The sequence below is a fragment of the Lemur catta genome, chromosome 20 (genome assembly GCF_020740605.2).
Source record: "Lemur catta isolate mLemCat1 chromosome 20, mLemCat1.pri, whole genome shotgun sequence".
Taxonomy (NCBI): Eukaryota; Metazoa; Chordata; class Mammalia; order Primates; family Lemuridae; genus Lemur; species Lemur catta.
Window position 1 is genome coordinate 9,248,042 of NC_059147.1, and position 14,596 is coordinate 9,262,637.

At 36.9% G+C, this 14,596-nt stretch overlaps 1 protein-coding gene across 2 annotated transcripts in view; it reads right to left on the bottom strand.

Moving 5' to 3' along the window:
* Positions 1 to 5,311: 5,311 nt before the first annotated feature.
* LPCAT2 (lysophosphatidylcholine acyltransferase 2) overlaps positions 5,312 to 14,596 on the bottom strand; it is a 62,366-nt gene continuing 53,081 nt past the window's right edge. Inside the window, exons 13-14 of one of the 2 annotated variants that reach the window (XM_045533768.1) lie at positions 10,700 to 10,835; positions 5,312 to 7,311 (exon numbers count right to left, since the gene is read on the bottom strand). In XM_045533768.1, coding sequence (XP_045389724.1) covers positions 7,127 to 7,311; positions 10,700 to 10,835 — 321 coding nt within the window. In that variant the 3' untranslated portion in view covers positions 5,312 to 7,126. Of the gene's footprint in view, positions 7,312 to 10,699; positions 10,836 to 11,174; positions 12,572 to 14,596 lie in introns of those variants that run through there. The other variant, XM_045533769.1, reaches the window with a different exon arrangement.

A 14,596-nucleotide genomic window follows, 5' to 3' on the forward strand; every position in this document is an offset into this window, starting at 1 on the left:
ATCCTAGCACTCTGGGAGGCCGAGGCGGGTGGATTGTTTGAGCTCAGGAGTTCGAGACCAGCCTGAGCAAGAGCGAGACCCCGTCTCTACTAAAAATAGAAATAAATTATATGGACATCTAAAAATATATATAGAAAAATTAGCCGGGCATGGTGGCACATGCCTGCAGTCCCAGCTACTCGGGAGGCTGAGGCAGGAGGATCGCTTGAGCCCAGGAGTTTGAGGTTGCTGTGAGCTAGGCTGACGCCATAGCACTTTAGCCCAGGCAACAAAGTGAGACTCTTGTCTCAAACAAACAAACAAACAAACAAAAAAAAAAACACATAGAAGATGTATGATAATAGCACAAATGATGGGGTAGGGTAAAATGAAAGTGTACTGCTGTAAGCTTCATACATAAGTGAAAAAGGATACTATGTTAAAGATATATGCTGTAAGCTCTGGAGTAAGTATTAAAAATAAATAATTATAGCTAATACACCCAAAGAAAATATAAAATGATAAAATTTTTTATAAATTAATGCATCCAAAGGAAGTCAGGAAAGAAAAAGTTCAAAGAACAGAGGGAACAGACAAAGAACAAAAAGCGAGACAAGACGCAAACCAATCATACCGATAATTACATTAAATGTAAATGGACTAAATGCTCTAATTAAAAGACAAAAATTGTCAGACAGAATAAAAAAGCAAGGTCCAAATGGGCCACAAAATATTAATTTAAGAGATGCATTTTAAAAATAAAGACACAAACAGGTTAAAAGTAAAAGGATGGACAAAGATTAACCATGCAAAGACTAATCATAAGAAAGTTGGCATGGTTGGAGTGGCTATGTTAACAATAGAGGTATTACTAGAATTAAAGAGGAATATTTTATACTTATTAAAGAGTCAATTTATCAAGATTACCTAAAAATCATAAATGATTATGAACCTAATGGCAGAACATCAGACAAACTGACCTCTGATAAAACCACAATTATAGTTGGCAATTTCAATATCCTTCTTTCAATAATTATAGAACAAGTAGACAAGAAAAATAGATAAGGATATAGAGGACTTATACAGCACTACCAATGAACTGAATCTAACATAACATACATATATAGAATATTACACTCAACATTTGCAGATTATACATTCTATTCAAGGGCACATGGGACATTCACCAAGACATATTAATACGTAGTCTAGGCCATAAAATGAGTCTCAAAACATTTAAAATAATTGAAACTAAAACATATATATATCACAAATCACTCCCAACTCCCTGCCAAACTAGCACCCAAGCCAAGACAGAAGAATTTCCTCATTGTCTTTCATTGCCAGAAGATAGATTTTTCTAGTTCATTCTTTTACTGAGTATATAGCCCTTCAAATGTCTGTTTATTCTCCCCGGAGATCTCAATTCCAAATCCCCACCTTATTAAAAAACCTTGTCTATGTAAAAATTACTAAGCCCCTTTGTTACTGAGATTGAGAAAGGTCTAAGGACAACTGTTACTTCGATGCCGCCACACAGTTCTGCTTTTCCGCTCCCTTTTCACTCCCGGCCGTGGAGGACTAACCTCAGTCCCCTGAGTGCTCGTCTGCACTTTATAAAGTATGTTTGTGATATTCTGTTCAACATTCTAGGGGTTTTGTGGTCAGAAGGTTCTCAGATGATCTAGTTTCCATGCTTCTGGAACTTAAAGCCTGTCACATAATTCTTTGGATATTTTAGGGGTTCAAGTTACGTTGGCCTAATCAAAATCCCCTCATAAAGAGCCTGACAGCCTTGGCTTTGAACTCCAGCCCTGGTATTCATCACTTACATAACTCTGAGCAAGTGGTGAAACCTTTCTGAGCCTTCGTTTATACATAAAGTTTAGGGATGGTAAGTCCAGGTCTTCCAGTTTGTTGTAAAGATTATCCCTATTCTTACACCATGCAAGGCACAAGATAATGTTATCATTATTCACTCATTTATCACATATTGAATGTTTACCATGTGTCAGGCATACCTACCTTCTATGTGCTAGGAATAACAGACAAGAAAAGTATTAAACAAGTAAATAATTTCACCTAAATTGAAATGCAATAACAAAAAGGATAATAGGATTGAGAATGTCTGTAGAAACATTTTTCTGATTAGAGATGGGAATTCCTATTTGATGTTGTGACATTTGATTTAAAATCTGAATACATATAAAAACGTTCTAAAATTAGGTTGTGGTGATGGTTGTTGCATCACCCTGTGAATATTCTAAAAACATTGAATTGTATACACTTTAAATGGGCAAATTGTATGTGAATTACATCTCAATGAAGCTAGTTTTTAACAAGTCTGAATGAAGAAGAGAAAGGCAGGTAAAAATCTTAGGGCAAGAGCATTCTAGCCAAGGGAACAGCAATACACAGATTCTGAGGCTGGAATGGAGCTCTAGCCAGTTTGGGGAAAAGAAAGATTCGGTGGTGGGACTTTATTGAGGGAGGAGATAGGAGAGAGCTGAGATCTATACTGCAGGTGGGAGTCAGACCAGATACGGCTTTATAGACCATGCTGAATATTTTGGATTGTATTCAAAGTGCAATGGGCAGCCTTTGAAAACAATTTAACTGGACAAGTGATATCTGGTTTACGCTTTCAAATGGTCAACCATGCTTTCCATGAGGCAAGAGCATGAATAGGGGAGAAAAAGTACAAGCAGGGAGAACAGCTAGACTGAGGTCCTAGGTATTCCAATTTTGACTTGGTACTCAGTTCCATCAAACTCTACTTTATTGATTATATACTTATTCTGGGAGCAGAGATGTGAGTGAAATGGCCATCACAGCAGAGGGACCAATAAGAAGTAGAGAATTCATGCTCCACCCCGACCCACAAAGGAAAAAGATTATTTCAGTATCCTGAAGCTCAGCTCATCTTTGATTTCCAGTACCCTGTGTGATTCATAAGGGAAGGTGTGTGCATCTTCAGCCGGCTGGAAGGAGAGTCAGGAGTGCTTCCCATGCTAGACTGTGGTTCACTGATCCTTTTCCCAACTCAATCACTGCTTAGAACCATTCGGAACCACCTCTGTCTCCCTTCCATTTAAGAACTAAGTCAAAATTTGATATCGAGAAACCACCGGTAGAAAAATATATGGCAGAAACTAAATCCATAAATTCTATAAATCAGACAGCTGTGTTGCTTTACATAAATGATTAAAATGGCCTTTGGAATCAGACAAAATTTGGTTTAATTCTAAGCTCTGCCATTTAATGAGTGACTGAGGGATCATTATAAACTTTCTTCAGTAAAACTAGGGACAAAAAAATATCTATGCTTCATTGAGTGTTCGAATGAGTTGATGCTGTAAATCACTTAGCACAATACCTGATACACAGTAAGTACTCCAAATTGGTAGCTATTATTATTACTATTCTTGCTTATTATAATAATTAATAGGTCTTTTTTACTTTTATGAAGGGAAAAATAAATATTTTTAAAAGATGAAATTCTTACCTTTAAGAGACATGAACCTGTTAACCACTACATGAAGTTAAAATTACCATACTCTATGTAATCTAGGGTAATAATATCAATTTTTTCCTATAATAAAATTAATTAGTTTTAATTTTAATAATCATAAAATCTTCAGGGAATTTTTCATTTTAAAATTCAAGACGTATAAATAAATCTCTTAGCAAACTATTCCTAATTATGAACTGCTATGGAGTATTGAGTTGGATATTTTCAATAGTCCCAAAATGAAAACCAAATTCACATGTTCAATATCAGAAGAATGACTACACACAGTATGTTATAGTTTTTCAAAGGAATATTAGGTACACTTTCTAAAATTTGCACTTACAGAGAATTTTAATGACATTGGAAAACATTATGCTACAAGTGAAATAGTAGGATATAAAACAACATATACATTGTTATTTCGAGAATGTATGAACACCTAGAAAAAAAGAGTGGAGTAAAATACGTTAAAAATTAAAAAGTTGATTTAGGGTGGTGGAATTAAACATGATTTTTTCTGTTTACGCTTTTCTCCACATTTTATTTTTCTAATGTGCATAGATTCTCTTATAGTAATGAGAAGAAAATGCTAAAGTTAACATGTTATAAAAAAACAGCAAGCTGGGTGTCAAAATGCAAAGGAGACAATTTGTTAGAACACGTGCTGGTCCTTGCACAGACACTTGAGGGTTTGTTGGGAGAGAATGATTACTTAGAAACAAGAGTACATTACATGGGACAAAAAGGGCAAAAGCTCTTCAGGTTATTACCCTGTTTACCAAAGCTGTGATATGTATAGTGAACATATATCGAGAACTTTTTGAGGGCCTTCACCTCTATCAAGCCCTAACATAGTGCTTATTTATAACTCTGATATAACAATTTAAGGCAAAAAAATGAGAAAGTCATCCAAGTGAGCAGAAAAGGAAAAAAAAAAAAAACACTGAAGATTGTAAATATGTCTGCTTTCCTAGGGAATGGTTTCCTACTAGTATCTTTCTATCCACTGATTGCTACCCAAGGACTTCCGTAGTGGAGAGCCCATCTGTTCCAATACAGTCAGTGCCCCTCTGTTTGAGCATCAGTTAATTGCCTTTAATGAACCACCTTACATTTGGTAACAGTATGAAGTGGAGAATTCCTGAGTCTGGGAATCAGATAGCTTTACTGCTGTGCCACATGCAGAGAGCAGCCCATATGTCTTTTAAAAGGAAGGCAGTCTCCTTTAAATATCCATAGCGTTACCTCGACTATCACACTCAGCCTTCCGAGGCTCTAAAAGCAGTGGCAGAGGAGGATTAAACATAAGACAAGCAACTTGGTCTATAAGCATTCAGTATGTCATTATCCTTCAACAGGACTGTTTTGATGGAAATATTTTAGTTTAGAGGTTTTAAGGTCTAGTATTTCTCATTTCAAAGAAAAGCTTTTTTCAAATTATCACATAACATTCAAATTATTATATAAAACCACAGTGCATTTAACTGCTTTAATAATATTTAATTTCTTACTTTGAGTCTTAAGAGGAAGAGCCTCTTTGAAGGAAATATTTGTTAGTGGGGCATGTAAGTAGAGGCTTGGCCTGTAGCTGTACCGGTGATCATGACTTGTGTTATTACACACAACTCAACCAGGCAAAAGTCAACTTCTTTAAGAATAACTATTGCTACTTTGGGCAAAATTTGTGTTTTCACTAGAGTAAAATCATGTCTGACATTTCATAAAGCTTAAATGCAGGCAAAAATGAATAATCATATTCATAAATATGTAAACATACTTAAATGATGATATTAACAAGGTATATTACATTTGAGACAAAAATGGCAAAACCATAATATTTTAATTGCCAAGAATTTCATGTGGCAAGTTTGTTTATTCAGTAACATCATCATAAAATAGAAATATTACATTCACAAAAGTAGAATTAAAGAGCATAAGGTATTATTTTAAAATAGGAAAACAATGAGGTCACTTTTAAGAGTCTCATAGAAAGCCTTTAATTTACAATGCTACTCTTTCATGTTTAATAGGATTAATATGTGTTTTTTTCTGTGACAAAAAGCAATCATGATACCTGAGTATTACATACAGTCACCGCATACAACAGACACTGTTATAATAACGTACCTCCTAATTACTTCAGCAGTTGTTTCAGCTCATTTAACATCTTTTCTAAATAGCTTTAAAACACATAAAAAGCAAATAGTTACATAAACTTAAGGATGAAATTTTCTAGTATTCAATTATCCAAGTACATATTTACCCACTACAGTAGAACACTGACTGCTTAATATGTAAAGTTAGTTTGAAATCATGACTCTTGATTAAATATACACACCAAAACCGCTCCTGAGACTTTTCAACTTCAAAAACGACTTTAAAATACTAGCTTGGAGGTGAATCACCAATACATTCAGAAATATAGCCAATACAAAGAGTTTTATTTCAAAGACTGAATTCAGAATATAAACCAACTATTTTTATACATTATAGTAATAAATTGGTTCTTTGTTCAGAATCTCAAACATAAATGATATTAACAATATGCATGCATGAGACTTAATAAAAATGGCACTTCAGGGAAATTACTGCTTAGCCTAGAGGAAAAATGTTATGGTTGGATTCCTGCCTGGGGCTTAAATTGTGGTCTTGCATTATAAAGTAGGTTTTTGGATTCCCTAGCTTTCGGTGATACTTTGGAACCTTTTGTGTTTTCCATGTAGCTATTTCACACAAGCTCTAAAATTTGAGAGGACACTTAACAAAATAAAATTCCCACTTGGATGGTAAAACTTATTAATTCTAATATTATATAAATAGAACAAATCTGATTCCTTCATTGGGCAAGTGCTACATTCTGAACCATCTAACTTAAATTAAATTCAACTCTGTGGCAAACAATTCATTTTCTCATTAGGCAATTAATGTTACCTTTAATAAGGCAATTCCCACTCAGCCTTTGGACACAGCAGTTGTCTTTAAAACAAAGTTCTAAACCTGTAGTTCATGTAAAACGATATGATTTCCTTAGCAGGGGGTTAAGAAAATCTGCAACAGAGATGCATGTTAAAGAGAACATGAGTTCTTAAGAAGTTGCATCTAATTAATTCATGGAGTTCTCCCTTCCTACGAAACTGAAAGTTAAATGGAAAAATGAATCTGTGAAGTTAAAGGTATAAAATTCTGCAGTGTTTCTCAGATTCTTCATTCTCATTCCCAGAATGGGAAGGGATTAAAGATAACAGAATATTACTGCTTTTTTTAGAAGAAAGTAGATTAAAAATTGTTTATACTTTTTAAACTCTTTACAGTGTTTGATCAACGCTCACCAGTAAATAGTAAGACCACTGCATTCATTTGGATATGCAAACTGAACTGGAAAATCGATAAAAACGTATTTATTACCAGTAAACCAATCAGTAAAGCACAATATAAGACAAAAGAAAAGAAAAATTGCTTGATATTAATATACGAGGATTAATGAAAGCATTTTTAGTAAAAAAGCCTTTCATTTTTACAAAAAAGCTTTCCATATTAAACATCATTACTCAACAAACACATTAAAAATACTATCAATAAATGCCTTTACAGTTTCCAGGGCAAGCCACTGTGCTTTCCTTATTGGGAATACAGCTTTTAGTCATCTTTTTTGGCTGAGGTACTCTCTTCATGCTTTTCGGGACTGACTTTATTACTTGCAATGGAGGGAGTTGTTTGGACCTCTGTCGGGAGTGAAAACACATGGCAGGTCTGAAGGTCTAAGTATGTTGTAAATATCTTAGCATACTCAGGATGCTTTAGGGCAAATCTTTGAAATTCCTCTAGAAAAGGTGGAAAATAATATAAATAAATAAATAAGTTGGGGTAAATCTTCTTTTGGCATGATGCAGATTAACAAATGACCCTAATAATACAGTTATTACAAAATTCTATTACTCATAAACATTGCTGATGGCAATATAAATTGTACAACCACTTTTGAAGGTAGTTTTTCCATTATCTTGTCAAGTTGAATATATGCATACTCTATGACTCATTCGTTCTATTCTGAGGTATATAACCTAGAGAAATTTGTACATATTGTGTTCTGAGAGACAAGTATGAGAATGTTCACAGCAACATTACTCATAATAGGTTAAAAATGAAAACAATTCAAATGTGTATCAACAGTAGAGATGGATAACTAAAATGTAGCATATTCATGGAACATAATGCTATATAGCAATAAAAATGGAGTAACGATCTGGATGAATCTTAAAGCCATAAGATCAAATGAAAAAAGCCAGATACAAAATAACATATGTTGTATCAATCCATTTATGTAAAGTTCAAAAACTTAGACAAAACTAAAATATAACATTTAAAATGCATACATCTTGCTAAGATGCTAAGGGAAGCAAGGCAGAGATTCCTTTCTAAGATAGCAGTCCCCTCCCTTTAAGAAAGAGGAAGGGGTTGTAGTTGGGAAAGGGCACACGGGGGTTCTGGGGTCCTGGAAAAGCTCTATTTCTTGGTAGTAACACAGGTGTTCACTTCATAAAACTTCATTGTGCTCTGTATTTATGTTTTATTCAGTTTTTTGTATTTTTGTTGTAAAAAATTCTATTACCCAGGACTTTCAATTACTGGCTTTTAAAACTATTTTAGCCCTTAACTGTTATTGAAAAATGCAGTTATTGAAAAAAGCTGAGCCCTGACTTGTAATCCATAATGGCTAGGAAATTGCACAGTGTACAATAATCACATCATAAGACCTCTGAGTAGAGGACTTCTTTTTATCTCAAGTGCCTTACATTTAGGAACAGAGATAGCGGTGGATTTCAGGGATATGTATAGGAAAGCTTACTAAGTTCACTATCAGGATTTGAATCTCAACAGTCCGATAACCTGGAATTCCTGAAACATGATACTGCCCTCAATTTTGAAGTTTCTCTACCCTCTTGTTTTGGGGTAGAGAAACGTTATCGAGCTCACTAGAATGAAGGGAACCTGGTCTTTGCACCAGCTTGCTTTTTGGCTTTATCACAAAAGGATTTTAATGCCATATTCTATTTCTATCCATTTACTTTTCAAAAATCCTCTGATAACCAAGAGACTTCTTCATGACACATTAGACTACCTAATAACTCTGGAAGATAAAAATGGGTCTCAGTGATGAGGAAGTCACCAGATTGAGCCCAAATCATTCTTTGCGATGGCAACATTATGTTGCATTAACAGACCACTTTATTTTTCCAAATGAGGCAAGCTATTAATTGTTCTTTCTTACCATCTAAAATAAAGGTTCATTTGCACGAGTCTATTTCAATGATGAAGACACGGAAGACTCAGGTGACTTCTAAGATTAAGTGAGCATGACTACTGAAACCAAGAACTATAATGTCAAGACTTGTGCTCTGTTCAAAAGATCAAGATCCTCTATTGGAATGTCAATGGCTTTGAAGAGTAACTCATTTCTAGAATTGCTATGATTGTCTCTAAGTGGAATTTGAGCATTACTTTGGCTAATGGGAAGCCAGGAACGAAAACAATTTAAAGGATCACATTTAACCAATTCAAATGGTCCCATTCATGACACATGTCAATACCTATTTTTTTTAGTAGAATTATACTTAAATACCTCGAACATTCCTGCAAAAGAAGCAGACTTACATAATATTAGGGAAGGGGAGAGATTCTATGAATTCTGAAAATAAAGAGGTTGAACTCCAAAAAACAAAGATTTCCCTAAAAAATTATTTAAATTGACAGGTAAAATTATGGCTACCTAAAAATCATTTTTAGTATTAGCTTCCACTGAAATAGTTATCCCAATAGTTTTACAAAATTTGGTAGTTCAGAGTAATAGTCTTACTTATTGGAAGGCAAATGGTCAGAGAAGAATGAGCACACATGGGTTTATGACTCATAAGTTTTATCTCAGTACATACACTTTTCCCATGTTATCCTTTCTATTTTTTTTAAATGAACTCAATAGATAAAGTGCCCTAGGCATATAATTACCTAAAATGAAACACGGGGAAGCCCAAATGACAGTAATTAAAAACACAGAGAAAGAGAAGCATGTGATCTACTTTCCACATCCCATGAAAGTTAACAAGCAGAAAGTCTCTGAACACCGTAAGGGAAAAGTAATTAAGGAGGAATCCCCCTCCAGCTTGGGAGGAAAGACTGGCAAAGGTAAGTCAGCCTGACACCCACGACCACATCAAACCCAAAGCAGGGAAACAATCATCTAGGCCTCTCCACTGAGGTGTGTTTCTCAACAACTGCACTTTGGAATACGTGGAAACTGATGTACCATCCTTCGGGCCTGTGCAGCTTGTTTTGATGTGTGGACTTGAGCCATGAGGAGGAAGGATGGTCACTGATGAATGGACCTGCCACTTTGCCACAAGGTCTTGCTCTGCGATAGTCCCTAACTCACAGGGGTTGCTATCAAGACGGCATGAGACAATGGATATGAAAGTTTACATAAGCTGCTAACTGTAAACGTCAATAAATGGTTTAGCTACTATAGTTATCGTTGGTATCTCCATCCATATTTCTCTATAGTAGTTACAACTGAGCTAACTTGCTCCGTTTTGCCTGGCCGTGCTGACAGAAGGAAGGAAAAGCCCTTTGAGGAGGGGCCACAGATACGAGAGGCACCAAGATACAGAGTCAAGGGTACAGGCTGCAAAGCCAGACTGTCTTGGTTTTTGAATCCTGGCTCTGAAACTTTTTAGCTGGATGCTCTTAGATAAATTACTTAAATTCTTTGTATCTTAGTAAAATAAGAATAATTAAGAATACTAATTAGGCTGGGTGCAGTGGCTCATGCCTATAATCCCAGCACTTTGGGAGGTCCAGGTGGGAGGATCACTTGAGGCCAGGAGTTTGAGACCAGCCTGGGCAACATAGCGAGACCCCCATCTCTACCAGAAAAAAAAAAAAAAGAAAGAAATGAATACTGATTAAATAGGTGTGCTGCAAAGATTAAATGGGTTAATATATACAAAATATAGAAGAATGTCTAGCATAAATCCTCAGTAATTAGATACTACTATTATTATTATACCACTACTACTATTATTATTATTACTGTCATCATTATTACTATTATTTCTATTATTAATATAATTAAGGGTTACAACACTCTTGAGCGTCCATCCATAGTCTGGATGTCCTCCTTGTAAATTGAATCAGGAGGCCAAACTGCCTACTCACCATAGGAAATAGAGTCCCCCTGGGCTATTTCCTTGAAGAGACCAGAAACATCAAGGTCAGGCACTCCAAGGGAAGCCTGTAGAATGCTGGAAAATTCTTCCTCGGTTATGTAGCCATCCTCATCAACATCAAAGAGCTGAAGGAAAAAGAAAATAAAATATAAGAATTAGCTCCCCCAGAGCAATAGTGGTGTGAAATAATATTAGAAAATAAAATCTTTCATAATTCAAACATTCATTGTGCCAGGGGCTAGGAATATGTATATGAAGAGAATATGGTCTCTGCTACCCTCATGACACTTACAGTTTGGTGGTGGGAAGAGACAGAATTAAAGCAGGGGCTATATCGATAGTAAGCATTATAGCATGAAGGGACACGGAAGTTCTGTGGGGAGCACGATGAATCCTACCCAGCGAGGTCAGAGAAGGCTTTCCAGGAGTTGACATTTGACTTGGGTCTTAGAAGATGAAGAAATGTAAGGAATAATGGCAGGCGATTGCCTGGTGATCCAGTTATAAGACAGAGACAAGTAGGAACCAGATCATCGTGGAGCTAGAGCTCCTCACCTGACCCCGTGGGATTACCCTGGGAGGCTAGGTAATGTGAACACGTGCGAACTGAGAGAACCTTTGAGGCAGGGTGTGGAGGCTGGATTGGGGACAGGAGGTTGATAAGACCAGAGGCAGGAAAACCAAGTAAGAGTAGCGGTAGAGAAGTAGGAAGGATGGGGAGGGGCAGAATTCATTAAAAAAAAGAAGAAAGCAAAGACAGGACTTGCACACCAATGAGAGGTCTGTAGTGAGGAAAAGGAAGGAGCCAGAGATGGCTGAGGTTTCCTAGCTTGGGCAACTGAGTGAAAGCTGGTCACATTAACCAAGAGTGGGAAAACAGGCAGAAGAGTAAGTGCCAAATGAGATCGAGAGTTGGAGGTGGACAGGATAAATGGGAGTTAAAGATGTCAGGACTAAGTAAGGGATTCAGCGTATCAGTTTAGGAGACTGATGAGGCTTGAGATATGAATTCCGGTAAGAACTAAAACTATGGCTGTGTTTGAGCTTATGTGTAGAGAATGTATTATACAAAGCAGAGCAAAGGCCTGGGAACAGCAATAGTGGAGGTGTGAGGGGGGACTGACAGAGAAGACTGAGAAGCAGCCGTCAGATAGGCGCACAGGAAAGACACGCATGCATCTTGGAAGGTAAGGGAGGGTTTTCAGGAACGAGGAAGGAATTCTGTCACTGTAACAGCCAATAGTAAAATGCCATAGAAAGGCCAAGAGAAGCAAAAAGACTTGCTGGATTTGGTAATTAGGAGATCCTGATGACTTCAGTAAACACGGTTTCAGGGACCTGCAAGCCAGAGGGTAACAGGAATCAAGGGACGAACAGAAGTGAAAAGTGAGGGCAAGAGGTATCGACTCTTCTCTTCAGAAATTATGGCATAAGGGAAAGAGATAAACAGGGTAGTGGCCAATCACAAAAGGAGGTTGTCTTTAGGAAGGGAGAGACTGAACATGTTTAGAGGCAGTAGGAGGGGTAGATTGAAAGTCAAGTAGCAAAATAGGAGTAAGTGACAGATAATGAATATCACATAATCAAAATCCTCTCTGGTCTTAAGAATATTTAATAATATGAGCACTGACTCTTCATAGGCACTGATCAAAAGTATACAAATCACCTTACAGGTATTAACTCACTTAACCGTCACAACAGTGTTATGTCAGGTGCCACCGCCAACCCTCTATTACAGATGAGAAAGCTGAGGCACGAGGATGTTAGATAACTTCCCTAAGGTCACACAACTTGCAGGTGGCAGATCTGGCTTCCAAATCCAGGCAGATAATATCTAGGGTTCCTGCTGTTCAGGTCTCTACTGACCAAATACAAGATGACAAACAGAGAAAAACAGGTATTAGATGAGGTGTGATAATCATGAAAAGAATAATATGGAAATATTGAATAGTGTTTTAATTGTCCATAAGGGAGGAGTAAAAAAATATAACTTGAAGTTGGGATTTGTTGCCCTCAACTGAGAAAGCACTGGCTTCTAGTCTATTTCCTACCACCCGCTCCCTAACTGGGAAATAAGATAGCTGGAGAGTGAAAAGTAAATTAGCATCTGTCTCCACAAGCTTTAGATCCTGGGCTCTTTCTGCACCTTGGAATTAAAACGGTAACTGCCAGGACTCAGTCACAGCTCTTTCCTCACAGGCTCTACACTTTCTTCAAAGGTCTTCCATTCCTAAACAATTTCCACCAACTCATCTTAACAGTCTAAGTTCTTGCCAGGTTTGGTGCTTTGGTGGTTCTCACTTCTGTGTCAGTTCCCTTCATGTGGTCCATACTGGAGACTTCTACTTCCTCTGCATTTATCCTTTGCCACAACTATCCCAGATCACTCCCCTCACTAAACCCCTCCATTTCCTTCACCTACTCATCACTCCCTGCCACAAAGTTCCCAGGTCTAAGGTAAACCCCATGATCTGGGGCTTACCTGGTAGAAAGTTTAATAGCCCAGTTTCCTTTGGGGGAATGTCATCTCCCCATTGCATTGAATACTGTGGGACTCTTAATCAAAACATCCTGTTTCTCCTATCAAGCATATGGCCCAAGACCATTTGGATGCTCCCTGGAATGTGAATTAAGAACAGAGTTGGAGTTTGCTCATTTTAAGTACAGTGCCCAAGGCAGGGTATTTCCTGCAGCCTGGACCTCTGGAGATGCCTGGTTCTGAGTTTTCCCTTGAGTCAATTCCCTGCCCTTTCAACTAATTCCACTTAGGCATCCGTCAGTCAGAGTCTGTCCTACTGCTTGCAACTGAAGAATGCCGACAAGTATTCTAACTGTAATGGCCACTGTGAAGTGAAATGAGATAAAAGATGGGAAGTTAACTATGAAGTGCTACTGAAATAAAAGGATGTTAAATGATCTACTAAATGAAAAACAAACTATGCAAAAATATTTCCAAAACATAAAACACATCTGAAAAGGAAGGTTGAAAAAGAAGCCTTGTCTTACTGGAAAAAAAGCTAATTATATTGTTAAGTCCTTCCTTCCTTCTTCCTTACCCTCAACCAAACCAAGGTCTAGGCTAGATGAAAATCTCATGACTTCTTTAAAAACAATAATTACTATGATTAAGGGCCAAATTTTTTATCAAGTCTTTCATTGGTAAACCAAGAGTGACCATTTGGCCAACTAAACTTATAATTACACATACAATCTCAAACCAGAAACAGAAATATCTAGATTGGAATAAGTTAGCTATGTGTGTAATTTTAGGTTTCATGATGAATAAGTCTGTAAAAGCTGAAGGTTTTTAACTTCGGAAAAAGTCTGGCCCTTGCCTTATAAGCATCTGCTAAGCATCAACCACTGAGGTTCTTGGGCCTGGCAGCTAACCCAGATTAAACCAATCTGAAATCAAAAGTAAACTCAGGGCTCTTCTGCCAATGACAGAGCACATGGAAATTCCTGAGACTGTCCCTGGTGGCCTCTAAGACATGAAAAAGAACTCTTGGAGGAAAAGAGTCTTTCTAGATAATAAAAGGGAAAAAAAACTTGTTGGAGCCACAGTAGGATATTCTTCTCCAACAAAGACAGGAAGAGATAAGAGAAGGAAACAGGAACAGAGAAGGTCCTCAGCTCTCCAGCTGGACAGATGCAAAGAGACCAAATAAATGGCTGCAAAACAAGAGTCAACATACACAGCGTCGTAAGGCAAGTAGGGAGATCTAGTTTCTGTTTTACTTGAGAGCTGACCATACAAGCATAGAACTCAAAGGGAACATCATATTTAAATACTAATTAAATGAAGTGCCTTCACTCTCAGAACTGAAAACACACTTTGGAAATATATTCTTCCCTTTTCTTTTGCACTTGTAAGTGGTAAATGGAA